The sequence below is a fragment of the Nerophis ophidion genome, linkage group LG02, assembly GCF_033978795.1.
Source record: "Nerophis ophidion isolate RoL-2023_Sa linkage group LG02, RoL_Noph_v1.0, whole genome shotgun sequence".
NCBI classification, from domain to species: Eukaryota; Metazoa; Chordata; class Actinopteri; order Syngnathiformes; family Syngnathidae; genus Nerophis; species Nerophis ophidion.
The window spans coordinates 13,695,218-13,710,724 of record NC_084612.1 but is presented as its reverse complement, the minus strand read 5'-3'; the positions used below and the strand labels follow the sequence as shown (position 1 = coordinate 13,710,724).

General features: G+C 40.3%; 1 protein-coding gene across 1 annotated transcript in view; it reads left to right on the top strand.

Annotated features, from left to right (window-relative positions):
* LOC133537013 (neuronal acetylcholine receptor subunit alpha-3-like) overlaps positions 1 to 14,998 on the top strand; it is a 24,167-nt gene extending 9,169 nt beyond the window's left edge. Inside the window, exons 3-6 of the mRNA XM_061877827.1 lie at positions 364 to 408; positions 10,187 to 10,296; positions 12,911 to 14,099; positions 14,870 to 14,998. Of these exons, the coding sequence (XP_061733811.1) occupies positions 364 to 408; positions 10,187 to 10,296; positions 12,911 to 14,099; positions 14,870 to 14,998 (1,473 nt within the window). The remainder of the gene's footprint in view (positions 1 to 363; positions 409 to 10,186; positions 10,297 to 12,910; positions 14,100 to 14,869) is intronic.
* The last annotated feature ends 509 nt before the right edge of the window (positions 14,999 to 15,507 follow it).

Genomic DNA, 15,507 nt, shown 5'->3' with positions numbered 1-15,507 from the left:
CATTTCCAATCCCCAACCTATGTTCACTAGCCTGTGTGGAGGCACTAGGAGTTTCCCTTTCAAGCTCCGAAGGCATTGAATGTCATGCAAAAAAAAAAAAAACACTGGAGATTGATTCCTTCACGGTCTAAGTCCCAAACATGGCCGTACACCTCCTCCGACAGATGTGCTTCCCCACTAAAAGTATTTTGTCAGAATAGGAGCAAATGCTGCTGCCAGGCTACCGCTCCAGTCCTGGTTGGAGGTATGGAGGACTCAGCTGGAGGACTGATGCAGAGGAACACGCGAGCGGCCAGTCAGATGATGTGATGCTAAAATATTCAAAGTTTGTCTTGTCCTGAAAACTCTGTGCTCTGTTCTTAGGATGAAGTCAATCAGATCATGGAGACCAATCTGTGGCTGAGACATGTAAGTTCACCACACAAATGGCCAAATGTGTGGATCCGACCGACAGACAGAAGGAGGGTATTTAAGCACATTGATCTTTGTAGTCGTGTGTTCTAAACTGATATGCATCATAATAAGTAGAGTCCAAGCCCTACTACTCTGAGTACAAGGGAAAGAATAGATTTTAAATTAAAAGACTGTGATGGATGTAATCTTCGACCTTTACAGAGGGACAGGTGCATCAGCAACAAATATAGCAAAATCTCAAAAGTTTCACGATTTGGAATTCGCCCAAAGAATTCGGCAAAAATAGTACTCAACCTCAGATACATTCTCGAAATGTTTTTTGTTTTTTTTTAACTCTCAGAGAGCAACGGATTTCATGTATACTTAACACACATTAACACTTCACCGCTTTAAGGTCCCATATATATAGTTCCTCGGCTCCCATCTACAGAATTTCCTCTCTGGTCAACAAAAGCACCATGAAGATTCCAGCGGGAACTGTCGTTCAACCCTTTTTCAATTACGCATGCACCTCCTGGTACCCCAGCACCTCCAAAACCCTCAAATCTAGACTCCAAACATCCCAGAACAAGCTAGTCAGGTTAACTCTAGACCTCCACCCCAGATCACACCTCACTCCTACCCACTTCTCCAAAGTGGGCTGGCTCAGGGTGGAGGACAGAGTAAAACAACTTGCACTGAGCCTAGTTTATAAAATAAATGGGTTGTACTTGTATAGCGCTTTTCTACCTTCAAGGTACTCAAAGCGCTTTGACACTACTTCCACATTTACCCATTCACACACACATTCACACACTGATGGAGGGAGCTGCCATGCAAGGCGCCAACCAGCACCCATCAGGAGCAAGGGTGAAGTGTCTTGCTCAGGACACAACGGACGTGACGAGGTTGGTTCTAGGTGGGATTTGAACCAGTGACCCTCGGGTTGCGCACGGCCACTCTTCCACTGCGCCACGCTACAGCTCCCTGATACCGAAGTACATGTCAAACTACTTTCTTTAAAGTAAATGACCGCCATAACCACAACACCAGGGGGAGCTCCACAAACCACGTTAAACCCAGATTCTGATCTAACAAAGGTCTTAACTCATTCTTCTTCTATGCCACATCAATGTGGAATGCACTCCCAACAGGTGTAAAAGAAAGTGCATCTCTAGCCTCCTTTAAAATCGCACTGAAAGAACACCTCCAGGCAACTTCAACCCTAAACTAACACCCTCCCCCTCAACATCCCACCTTCCCGGATTGTAAATAATCAAATGTAAATAATCAAAAGTATATACTTGTGCTTATGCTTTCTGATCTCTCTATGTCCACTACTTGCTGTACATATCCTATGAAGTCAGACCTACACTGTTTCAATGTCCATTTCTCAGATGATGCAATTGTTGATGACTGAAGTGCTGATATCAACCAAACCTACACCCACTCCACATCCCACCCAACGATTTTAAATAATGTAAATAGTTCAATGTATATACTATGATGATTAACCTGTGTGATGACTGTATTATGTTGATAGTATATATTTGTATCATGAATTGATTAACGGGGACCCCGACTTAAACGAGTTGAAAAACTTATTCGATGTGTTGCCATTTAGTGGTCAATTGTACGGAATATGTACTGAACTGTACAATCTACTAATAAAAGTTTCAATCAATCAATCAAATGCGGTAAAACACAGTCAAACATCATAACTGTAACAAGAGTTGAGTATAAAGAGAGTATGGTCAACCCCGGTTTCAGGCGATCTCCTCAATAATTGTTTGAGAATGCACTCAAGTGACTACAGGGAGCCATGGCTGCTACTAACTTTGAGCTGATGCTATGTGTTTGCGATGCTTCCTGGTTAGTTTTTAAACATGTAAAAATGCCCTGTTGTGCAGCATGGGGTTGGTCCACCCGCGAAGATTGTGGGAAGCTTTTATATCGCTTTCCCCACAACCCGGAAAGAAGACAAGTACCGTATTTTGCGGACTATAAGTCGCAGTTTTTTTCATGGTTTGGCCGGACGTGCGACATATATTCCGGAGCGACTTATGAGTGAAATTATTAACACATTACTGTAACGTATAAAATAATATTATTTATCTGATTCGTGGAAGAGACGAAGAAAATGTCAGCAATCGTCACACACACGTCAACCAATAAGAATTCGGCGGGGGCGGGTCGTGGCAAAAGTGCATTGTGGGTCATGGAATGCTAACTGCTATATGCTATATGCTACTGCCATAGCTATTAAAATGGATCATTTCATCGTTGGCGGTAACTTATAAAAACTGAGAAGGCAAAAATGGCACCGAAAAGGAAATCATGTAGTGCAGATTACAAGCTGGACGTAGTGAAATATGCAGCAGAAAACGACAAGAAGTGGCACATACCTTTGAAGTTGGCAGAGTTGTTTAGAAGCGACATCGAGGAAGAAGATTTCATCGGATTTATCGATTAGGAGTGACAGATTGTTTGGTAAACGTATAGCATGTTCCATATGTTATAGTTATTTGAATGACTCTTACCATAATATGTTACGTTAACATACCAGGCACCTTCTCTGTTGGTTATTTATGCGTCATATAACGTACACTTATTCAGCCTGTTGTTCACTATTCTTTATTTATTTTAAATTGCCTTTCAAATGTCTATTCTTGGTGTTGGATTTTATCAAATAGATTTCCCCCAAAAATGGGACTTATAGTCCAGTGCGACATATATATGTTTTTTTCCTTCTTTATTATGCATTTTCGGCCGGTGCGACGTATACTTAGGAGCGACTTATAATTCGAAAAATATGGTAAATGAGAAATGAAGGTTTGCGAACAAACACAGGAGACCCACCGATTACAGCGTCTTATGCAAGGTAAACACATGACACAACATTTGGGTTTTGTTCAGGAGAAAACACACATAAGTAATACAAGTAATAACAGAAGAAATGTATGATGGTTTGACAAAAAACAACTGTTTAAAGCTCATTAAAATTAAAATAATGCAATTCGGTAACAGTTGAAGAGAAAGTCAAACACAAATACAAATAGACAGACATTGAAGAGTAAAAGAAACCAAATTTTGTGTAATGGAGGATACAATTATCTGGAAATCTCATATAAAAATATACAACACAAAGTGGCAAAAAATACGTCAATAATGATTAAAGCAAAATATGTTGCGGATTGGCAACACTAAATTGGCCCTAGTGTGTGAATGTGAGTGTGACTGTTGTCAGTCTATCTGTGTTGGCCCTGCGATCAGGTGGCGACTTGTCCAGGGTGTACGCCGCCTTTCGCCCGATTGTAGCTGAGATAGGCACCAGCGCCCCCCGCAAACCCAAAGGGAATAAGCGGTAGAAAATGGATGGATGGATGGATGTTCCGGACCAAAAATCACTCGTTATTCTCCACTGCTTGCCAGTGTGACCATATCTGAGTTATTGTGCAGAAATATGGGGAAATAACTACAAAAGTACACTTATTTACTTACTATGTTACAAATATGTACAGGTATGACAAATCAAGGTATTTGAATTTTTGAAGAAAGTAAGATCAGTTGTAATAATACATAATGTGTGACACATATTTGATACATATACATACATGTTTTTTGTTGTTGTTTTTTCTATTTTTTTATTGGTTTTACCCTTTAATGTCGTTTATCATATTTACTGTTATATTGGTTTTATATTGGTTTTATTTTTTATTCAGTCATTGGTGGAGCTAAGGATAATATTTGAATATTGTTTTTAATATTGTTGTGCAGCACTTTGGAAACATGTATATTGTTTAAATGTGCTATATACATAAAGTGGATTGGATTGATTGGACATAGAGTGATTACAAATACATTGGAGGCAGTCACCACAATTGACATACTTCACACAAAAGTCACAATTTCTTTGTGATTGTTGGTTCAAAGCTAATGAAAAGGTTGGCAAAATGAGGGTGATACGTTGTTTTTCGCTTATGTGCATTTTTTTACAATTAGTGCGCCGTTAGAGTGCCTGCTGGCCACGATACACTGCAGGAATGTAGCAGCAGAATAATTATACTTTCACAAAATAATATGTTTTATTGTAAGTTTATGAGCTGAAGTAATTTAGAACTATGTAGACTCATCATTTTAGTTTATTCCGTCAGAAAAATGACAACAATGCCGCACATGTCCGTGGTAGCAATTATGGCGTCTGCTGTTTCGCTGGCCATTTTCTTTATACACCTCTCCGACTATAACCACAACAAAGCATGCTGGGAAATGCCTCCGCCTCAGATCTGACAACTGTTTCAGTTTCTGCAGAGGACTTTAAGAAATTTCCCTTGCCTACCGAGTTACAAATCTCCCAGATTCTGCTGTTTGTGTGTGCATATAAATTATTTAATATTTTGCCTGGATGTTAAAAGAAAAACTGTGAGACTTACGTGGCATAACGATGCCGGATTAGTTCCTCCGTGGATGCGTCGGGCAAGAACACAGCGAAAGGTAAGCAACAAAAGATTTATTAAATTAATAAAAAGGCTAGGAACAAAAACACTGATGCTAAGCAGAAAGGCAAACAAAAAGCGCTAGCATGGAAAGCTAGGAAAACAAACAGATACACTAAACTTCGCACAAAGGCACAAAAAGGGAAAACAAAACCATTAGCATGAGAGCTAGGAAAAAACAAAGGCGTAGCGTGTAAGCTAGCGAGAATATACATATAAAGCAGTCGTCACTTGTTGCACGAAGGCAAATTAGGATCAGAGACAGAAGAACGAAAAGGGGCAGGCTTATATAAGGCAGTGATCAGTGGGAACAGGTGTACGGGAACAGAGAGTAGCAGGTGGAAACAATATGCAACCATGGTGACAGAGCAAAACAGGAAATAAGGAGGTCAAACTACAGAATGTGATATAAAAGAGGAACAAAGCAACAATATGGTGATGATTCGACCATCGGATCGCAACAAAAACAAGGAGATGGTAGGGTGGAATATTCCTGCCAAAAGTTTTAACTTGAAGAAAATTCTTTTCATACTTGCGAATCGTTTAACTTGTAGAATTTTTTTTTCTTCTTGCGATTCGTTTTTTAATTAAAGAAAATTGTTTGTTTTACTTGCAAATTGTTGGGCATAAGCACACTGCAAGAAGTAAGTGTTCCAAAACAAGAAAAAAAATAATTCTAAATTTAGGGGTATTTTATTTGAACTAAGCAAAATTATCAGCCAATAGAACAAGAACATTTGGTTTGTCAAGACTTTCCAAAGTAAGTAAAATTAGGTAACCTCAATGAACCCAAAAATACCTTAAAATAAGTATATTATCACTAATAAGAACTTTACTACTGAGTACGTATTTTCTTTTGTTTCATTGAAAATAAAACAGCAAAGTCCATTTGGCTGTCATCTGTTTTAATATGAGACCCGATTGTGTCAAAGTCATGATTTTTATTTTTTTTTACATGCTTGAAATAAGAAATTATTACTTTAAAAAAGTAGTTTTACACTTGTGAGTGTTAATGACACAGCTTTGCAACAGTTGACATTCTAGTTTCAAGCATGTTTTACTCAATATAGGTCATAAAATCTCAGGAACAAGCTGTAATATCTTACTGAGATCATTTAGGACCAACATACTCTAACATAAAATCTTCTTAGTGAGAATAATTATCTTGTCGGACAGAAAATAAGCAAATATCACCCTTTTTTGAGATATTTAATCTTACTTAGATTTCAGTTTTTGCAGTGTAAATACATTGTTGTGTGTTAGTGGAGTTTTGGCAGTATATATCACTTATACTTAATTTAAATATCCTACATTTAAAACACTTACTTGTGGTCTACAGAAAATGTAATAATGGTTCTTTGGTCAAAATGGGGCATAGACTATGTTTTACAGACCATGTTTGAGCAACTTTTCTGACTGTCTCCTAGGGATGCGCCGTTTTGTTTATTGAAATGGTAAATTGTCAATAATCTTATACCATAAGTTGATTAACGTGGACCCCGACTTAAAAAAGTTGAAAAACTTATTCGGGTGTTACCATTTAGTGGTCAATTGTACGGAATATGTACTGTACTGTGCAATCTACTAATAAAAGTATCAATCCATCAATCAAACAGCGATTTGTTATACCTGTAATGATACTCAAAGCACCTTACATTATACATCATATTGATCCATTCACATACACATTCACACCCTAATATTTGAGTGTTTACGTGGCTCGACTTTATTATCGTAGTTTTTAGCGCTTCCACAGTCAGTCCTCTGCCAGATTAAGTTTAAACTGTACACTAAATTGGCCCTAGTGTGTGAGTGTGAATGTTGTCGATCTGTGTTGGCCCTGTGATGACGTGGCGACTTGTCCAGGGTGTACACCGCCTTCCACCTGAATAGAGCTGAGATATGCTTCAGCACCCTCCGTAACCCCAAAAGGGACACGCGGTAGAAAATGGATAGATGGATGGATGTACGTTACTTTATTTTAGAAATAGCAACAGCAGAGGATGCAATTCCATGTAGGAGCCAGTCTGCCCCACAACATTACGATAAAGAAAAAGAAGGATAACAAAGGATTTTCTTGGATAAAAAAGAAAGTAAAATAATATAAAAAAATTACATAAAAAATAGTAATTAACGATAATGTTAGTGGACCGGCGACACACTCTCTCAAGTGTGTTTCAGGGATTATGTCCCTTGCAGACTGTGCTATATATGTTGTGGGAACCAGAATTTTGGTAGCAGAAAGAAAAACCCTTTTTTGTGTGAGTGGGTGTGGATGAGTGATGCACTAATTGAAAGTCTATATTGTATATTTTTATGTTGATTTGATAAAAATTAAAAAAATTAAAAGAAGGAGCCTATTGACTACACTGTTGGACGACAATGGTGGACCCGCACAAAACCCTTTGGGTATATTTTACTTTATATGGATAATCAAACTTGGGAAAAACGTCACCAACCGGGCAAATTACAAACGACTGGTTTCCCAAACGTATGAAGAATGGCAAGATTGTTGCCTCCATGGTTTGAGTTCACAATTTCAGGACTTTTGCAGATCCCATATTCACAACAGCAGGTATCAAAAGTTGGTCCCCACTAAAAATAAACAACCAAAGTAAAGAATATCTAGTTATCGCTCTAAAATCACACATGGTGGCATGCTTCTATCACTTTCCCCTTTCCTGGCCTTCACCTTGTTCACCCAATCATCAGTCAGGACACATTTAAGGACTCTTAAATGTGTCAGAAAACAGAACTCATACATAAGGGTAAAAAAGTCCATATACACTTGTGAAATTTAAAAAGAAATGTCCACACTTGCACATTTTGTTCAAGCTAAAATACGCAGCCACACTACAGATGACTGACACAGAACACCTCTATTCATCAGTGCAGTGATATATTAGATGTGCAATGACGGGTACAGTTGTGATCAAAATTAATCAACCCCCACACAATTTTGGTGTTTTAGCAAGTTGGACATTTATTCCGTTTTTTGTTTATAGTCATATCAAATAAAGATGCATTAAATAGACATGCAACTTGAATTACAAAATTATATTTTGTAACATACCAAACAGTGTCATTTCTCTTAATATCTCATTGAAAAAATTATTCAACCCTTTGAAGATCATAACTCTTAAGAACAGAATTTGAATAAGGTCTTTTCACCTGTAGATGTGATTAGAACCATAACGAGCAACAATTAAACTGATTGAAAAAGACTGACGCTCAGCTTCTTGTAGATGGCCAATGGTGTATTTGCAACATGGTGAAGTCCAGGGAGTGGTCAAAGAAGTCAAGAGAGGAGGTAATTTCTCTACATAAGAAAGGATATGGATATAAGAAAATAGCAAAGACATTACACATTCCAAAAGACACAGTTGGGAGCATAATTTGCAAGTTTAAAGCTAAAGGCACAGTGGAAACACTACCTGGGCGTGGTAGAAAGAGGATGCTGTACGGTATTTGAAGCGTACAGTGGTGAAAAACCCCTGTGTAACAGCTGAGGAACTACAACAGGACATTGCAGAGGGGGGAACGCAGGTTTCGTCCCAGACATTAAGGCGCGCACTACGAGATGAAGGCCTCCATAACAGAACTCCCAGGCGCACCCCACTTCTTACTACCAGGCACAAGAAAAATAGACTCCAGTATGCCAAAAATCATCTGGACAAACCCCAAAGGTTTTGGGAAACTGTTCTATGGAGTGATGAGACAAAACTGGAACTCTTTGGGCCTATGAATCAACGTTATGTCTGGAGGAGAAAAAATGAAGCTTAAAAAGAGAAGAACACCTTGCCTACTATTAAGCATGGTGGGGGCTCAGTCATGCTCTGGGGCTGTTTCTCTGCCTCAGGTACCGGGAATCTCCAGCGCGTTCAAGGCATTATGAATTCTATTTCCTACCAGGATATATTAGCTGCAAATGTCATGAAGTCAGTGACGAAGCTGAGGCTTGGGAGACGTTGGACCTTCCAACAGGACAACGATCCCAAGCATACCTCCAAATCAACATCAGAGTGGTTGCAGAAGAAGGGCTGGAAGACTCTGGAGTGGCCTTCACAGTCGCCAGACCTAAATCCTATAGAAAACCTGTGGTGGGACTTGAAGAAGGCAGTTGCAGCACGCAAGCCCAAGAATATGAATGAACTGGAGGCCTTTGCCCAAGAGGAATGGGCTAAAATACCTGTAGATGGTTGCAAGAAGCTTGTGTCCGGTTATGTATCACGTTTGAAGGATGTAATTACTGCCAAAGGGTGTTCTACTAAGTACTAAAGATGCATGTAACTAGGGGGTTGAATCATTTTGTCAATGAGATATTGAGAAAAATGTCCTTTTTTGGTATTTTGTAAAATAGTGTTACAATTTAAGTTGCATTTGTCTATTTGACACATCTTTATTTGATATGACTATAAACAAAATACGGAATAAATGTCCAACTTGCTAAAACACCAAAATTGTGTGGGGGTTGAATAATTTTGATCACAACTGTATGTTGTCTTTAAAATTAGCACACACTTACAAAAAGTCCAGATATTTGAATGTGTGAGGAAGCCGGAAGAACCAGGGAGAACATGCAAACTCCACACTAACCTTCGACCTTAGGATCTCCCGGTCAACATTCTAACCCCTGAGTTTAAACAGCAGTCATATATTCCACTATGCATAGTTTCACAGAGGAGGGAGGCGACCGACGGCTCGTATCCTCCTTCAACTTGACATCTACTATTTTTTAATTAAGTGAAAGTTTTACTGCACCCACAGGCTGCCCCACTATTGTCTCTTAAAGACTCTTGCGTGGATTGCCAGCTGTAGCGAAGCAAAAACACTCGCATAAAGGCCCCATTAAACACACTGTGGCGCGTTTTATTTCCTTTTCAAATGGAAGAAGTTGCGTGTTTTTACGGTCTCTACAGGAGGAAAGCGATGGCGAGTACTTTTGCCGGAGAATAAGTTGAAAATGAAATGTGCAAATTATCCGTTATGTTTAATTTTGCATTATATAGTTGTCATTTATGGCCTTTTTGTATTAAACTTTCACTTATCCCAGGCAGTAAAATCTTTATGTTTGTATCCACCACTGAGCTGTCAAATTGGCTCGATTTGTCACCATCTTCGGATGTAAATTTAAATGAAATGAGTGGGCAAGTTTCTGGTCAGTATGCATGAAGAGGGAGTCCATCGTGTGTGTTTCTTTTCTTGAAATACAACAATTACTTTGTAGATATTATTCAATTTGCTGTATTGCTTATTTTCAATGGAATTGTCTTTTTTTTTTTGTGTGTGTGTGTTAGATCTGGAATGACTACAAACTGAAATGGAATCCAAAAGAATTTGGAGGTGTTGAGTTTATACGCGTGCCATCCAACAGGATATGGAAGCCCGACATTGTGCTTTATAACAAGTGAGTGTGTTTGTTTGAAGGGGAATGATATTGCACCATGCGAATGTTTGTACATACAATTTTGTCTTAAAATCTAACCAATTAGAGCTTAACTCGCAAGTGTGTCCATGTGCTTTTGTTCTATGAAAATATAAGTGAACAAAAATGTGAATCATCTTGGTTTACTTCAGGTCTGATTAAGTGTTAGTTGGTACATGCTGAACCAAGGCATTCAGTTTGATTTGCCTCTCAGGAGTGAACCGTAATTTCCAGTCTATAACCTGCTAGTTTTTTCCCCACACTTTGAACCCCGCGCTTTATACAAACCCTGTTTCCATATGAGTTGGGAAATTGTGTTAGATGTAAATATAAACGGAATACAATGATTTGCAAATCATTTTCAACCCATATTCAGTTGTATATGCTACAAAGACAAAATATTTGATGTTGAAACTGATAAACTTTTTTTTTTTTTTGCAAATAATCATTAACTTTAGAATTTGATGCCAGCAACATGTGAAAAAGAAGTTGGGAAAGGTGGCAACAAATACTGATAAATTTGAGGAATGCTCATCAAACACTTATTTGGAACATCCTAGAAGTGTGCAGGCTAACTGGGAACAGGTGGGTGCCATTATTGGGTATAAAAACAGCTTCCCAAAAAATGCTAAGTCTTTCACAAGAAAGGATGGGGCGAAGTACACCCCTTTGTCCACAACTGCGTGAGCAAATAGTCAAAAAGTTTAAGAACAACGTTTCTCAAAGTGCAATTGCAAGAAATGTAAGGATTTCAACATCTACGGTCCATAATATCATCAAAAGGTTCAGAGAATCTGGAGAAATCACTCCACGTAAGCGGCATGGCCGGAAACCAACATTGAATGACCGTGACCTTCGATCACTCAGACGACACTGTACCAAAAACCGACATCAATCTCTAAAGGATATCACCACATGGGTTCAGGAACACTTCAGAAAACCACTGTCACTAAATACAGTTTGTAGCTACATCTGAAAATGCAAGTTAAAGCTCTACTATGCAAAGTGAAAGCCATTTATTAACAACATCCAGAAACGCCGCCAGCTTCTCTGGGCCCGAGATCATCTAAGATGGACTGATGCAAAGTGGAAAAGTGTTCTGTGGATCACGAAACCACATTTCAAATTGTTTTTGGAAATATTCGACATCGTGACATCCGTACCAGAGGGGAAGCGAACCATCCAGACTGTTATCGACACAAAGTTCAAAAGCCAGCATCTGTGATGGTATGGGGGTGCATTAGTGCCCAAGGCATGGCTAACTTACACATCTGTGAAGGCACTTTTAATGCTGAAAGGTACATACAGGTTTTGGAACAACATATACTGCCATGTAAGCGCCGTCTTTTTCATGGACGCCCCTGCTTATTTCAGCAAGACAATGCCAAGCCACATTCAGCATGTGTTACAACAGCGTAGCTTCGTAAAAAAGAGTGCGGGTACTTTCCTGGCCCGCCTGCAGTCCAGACCTGTCTCCCATCGAAAATGTGTGGTGCATTATGAAGCGTAAAATACGACAGCGGAGATCCTGGACTGTTGAACGACTGAAACTCTACATAAAACAAGAATGGGAAAGAACTCCACTTTCAAAGCTTCAGCAATTAGTTTCCTCATTTCCCAAACGTTTATTGAGTGTTGTTAAAAGAAAAAGTGATGTAACACAGTGGTGAACATGCCCTTTCTCAACTACTGTACTTTGGCACATGTGGTAGCTATGAAATTCTAAGTTATTATTTGCAAAAAAAAATAAAGTTCATGAGTTCGAACATCAAATATCTTGTCTTTGTAGTGCATTCAATTGAATATGGGTTGAAAAGGATTTGCAAATCATTGTATTCCGTTTATATTTACATCTTACACATTTTCCCAACTCATATGGAAACAGGGTTTGTACTATTATGTGGCCAACTTATGGATTTTTTCGGGTTTACGAGACTCACATGCGGCCAATAAATTCAGCCTCCTCCCATCAAAAATGCCAAACAGGTCACGGTGGACCAATAAAAATGTTCACAGTAAATCTAAAGCACTCACACTCATTCAGTCGCTCATCAAGACACAACGCCGTTCCAACGCAAAAGGCGATTGACCCTGCCTTCGAAAAAGGAAACATAGCTGCCGCACCGAACGGAAATCCACCACCACTCGGCTACCAAAAGGCCGGACTGCCGTGGCCGAAGACGAAGGAACAACCATGGAGGTACAAACATGTGTGCGGTCAATATGTACAAAATACAATTTGTCTAAAAATTAGGTAATGCGGCTTATAATTAAGTGTTCTGTCCATACCTGAATTTACAGTCTGTTAGTTCTGTGTGTTGAAAGAGAATGAGAGAGACCAAACGTAAAAGAGGTCTGAGATCCTATCGGATCTAAAGGGGACCTGATGGCTGATCCAAATGAATCTGCAATGTAAGCATTAAAATATGTGAGAACCAGTGAATGATGTCCTGTAGCAGCATTTGTAGCCTTGGGTGGGCATGGACTAGTTGACCAGCATAAGGACTGATTCCAGTAAATAAAACGATTTCAATTGATGAACCATCTTAGAGAGTGTAAAGTGTTCCTTCCAACCTGCCTTCCACCATTCCCACAGTGCAGTCGGAGACTTCCAGGTTGACGACAAGACGAAGGCCCTGCTCCGGTATAACGGCGAAGTCACTTGGATACCTCCCGCCATATTCAAGAGTTCCTGCAAGATTGATGTCACCTACTTCCCCTTCGATTACCAGAACTGCACAATGAAGTTTGGCTCCTGGACCTACGACAAGGCCAAGATCGACCTGGTGCTGATTGGCTCCACAATCAACCTCAAGGACTTCTGGGAAAGCGGCGAGTGGATGATCATCGACGCCCCCGGCTACAAGCATGACATTAAGTACAACTGCTGTGAGGAGATCTACACGGACATCACATACTCGCTGTACATCCGCCGCCTCCCGCTGTTCTACACCATCAACATGATCATCCCTTGCCTCCTCATCTCCTTCCTTACTGTGCTCGTCTTCTACTTGCCATCAGACTGTGGTGAAAAAATCACGCTGTGTATTTCCGTGCTGCTCTCCTTGACTGTCTTCCTCCTTGTCATTACCGAGACCATTCCTTCCACATCGCTGGTCATCCCCCTTATCGGCGAGTACCTGCTCTTCACCATGATCTTCGTCACTCTCTCCATAGTCATCACAGTGTTTGTGTTAAACGTCCATTACCGCACCCCAAAGACCCACACAATGCCCCAATGGGTGCGCAGGGTTTTCCTGGGGCTGCTGCCCAAAATCATGTTCATGACCCGACCTGAGAGGGATCCAGAAAAGATCAAAGACGCCATTCAGATGAGCCAGTCAAGGCCTTGCGGTGTGCACTCCTACCAGCAAAAAAAACACAAGCCTGAAGCTCTGGCCTCTAGCGTGGTGTCCAGCCTGACCAACCGCCAGAGGGTTCTCAACAACACAGAGCTCTCCAATCTTAACAACTTTAGCGGAAGCGAGCTGGCCAAACGCGGCGGATCAGGCTCACTGTGCTGCGAGGGTCACTGCAACAGTTGCTGGCACCAAAAGTCTGGAAAACTCCCTGCGGACTCAGGAAGTGGAGGCGGTGGAGGCTTGGGCAGCCTCGGAGCCTTGACTGGAGGTGGTGCGACTGGCGGTGGGAGTCAATGCTCCAGCTCGGAGTCGCTGGATGTTGGAGCTATGTCTCTGCTACCGATCTCCACGGAGATCAAGGAAGCCATTGAGAGCGTCAAATACATAGCAGAGAATATGAGACTACAGAACGAGGCGAAAGAGGTGAGAGCTCACTAAAGCACACGGGAGGATCTGTGTCATGAGGTACACTTGGATAAGCTATCTATCCATTTCCCACAGTCTTAGGAAGCCAAAACATATCACAGTGGGACCATACCATTGTTGCTGTCTGAATTACAGCATGTGGCAGGGTTTACAATGTGAAAATGAACATCAAATTTATACGTATCTTAGGAAATCAGCGTATTTTTTTTGTGCATGAGGAATATGCTGCTACTAACCCACTAATAGGAGTGAAAATTTGAGCAAGTATATTTGGTAACTTGGGTGTGAGCTCGGCAGCACGGTGGAGGAAGGGTTAGTGCGTCTGCTTTACAATACGAAGGTCCTGAATAATCCTGGGTTCAATCCCGGACTGGAGATCCTTCTGTGTGGAGTTTGCATGTCCTCCCCGTGACTATGTGGGTTCCCTCCAAATACTCTGGCTTCCTCCCACCTCCAATAACATGCACCTGGGGATAGGTTGATTGGCAACACTAAATTGTCCCTAGTGTGTGAATGTTGTCTGTCTATCTGTGTTGGCCCTGCGATGAGGTGGCGACTTGTCCAGGGTGTACTGAGATAGGCACCAGCGCCCACCGCAACCCCAAAGGGAATAAGCGGTAGAAAATGGATAGTGGATGTCACTAGGAGGCAGTATAACCACATGATTTAATCAATCAGTTAGCATAACACAGTGGAGTGTGATTCACTGTTATGTTATTAAATACAGTACATACCTTGTATTCATTATTTTTTTTATCCTCTTATAGGTTCAAGATGACTGGAAATATGTCGCCATGGTGATTGATCGCATCTTCCTGTGGGTTTTTGTCCTAGTGTGTATACTTGGAACCGCTGGTCTTTTCCTCCAGCCTCTTTTACTTGGGGATGACATATAAATATGTTTGAAGTATATTTTCGGAGATTTGAACAAACTTAAAAAAAACAATTCATTGTAAAAAATTATTCACATAATTTTGGAGGACAGTTTACCAAGACAAAAATGTCAAGTCATTTTTACTAAATGATAATGTAAATAATAATGCAACTGTTTACATGCACTGCACATATAATGTATTACTTGTCCTCCAGAAGAGCAAAAACTGTCTGACCAATAGTTTAGTCTCTAAAAAGATTATCAAAGAGCGACACTCTGTGGTGATACGGACCTACTACATCTGCCTACAGAAACCAGTTTAAATATGTAAAATTTGGGAGGCTATCCAAAGATGCACCAAAAGTGACATGACAAATAAAGTATACAGTATAAGTGATTCAAGACCAGTTTTACTTACTTAATCAATCTGTAAGTAAATCAGATGTCTGCTAATGCCTTTGAACTGAAGACCTTAAAAAACAGGCCTCTGAGGCTCAATTTATCACTCTGTTCCACATCTTCTGAGCTCCC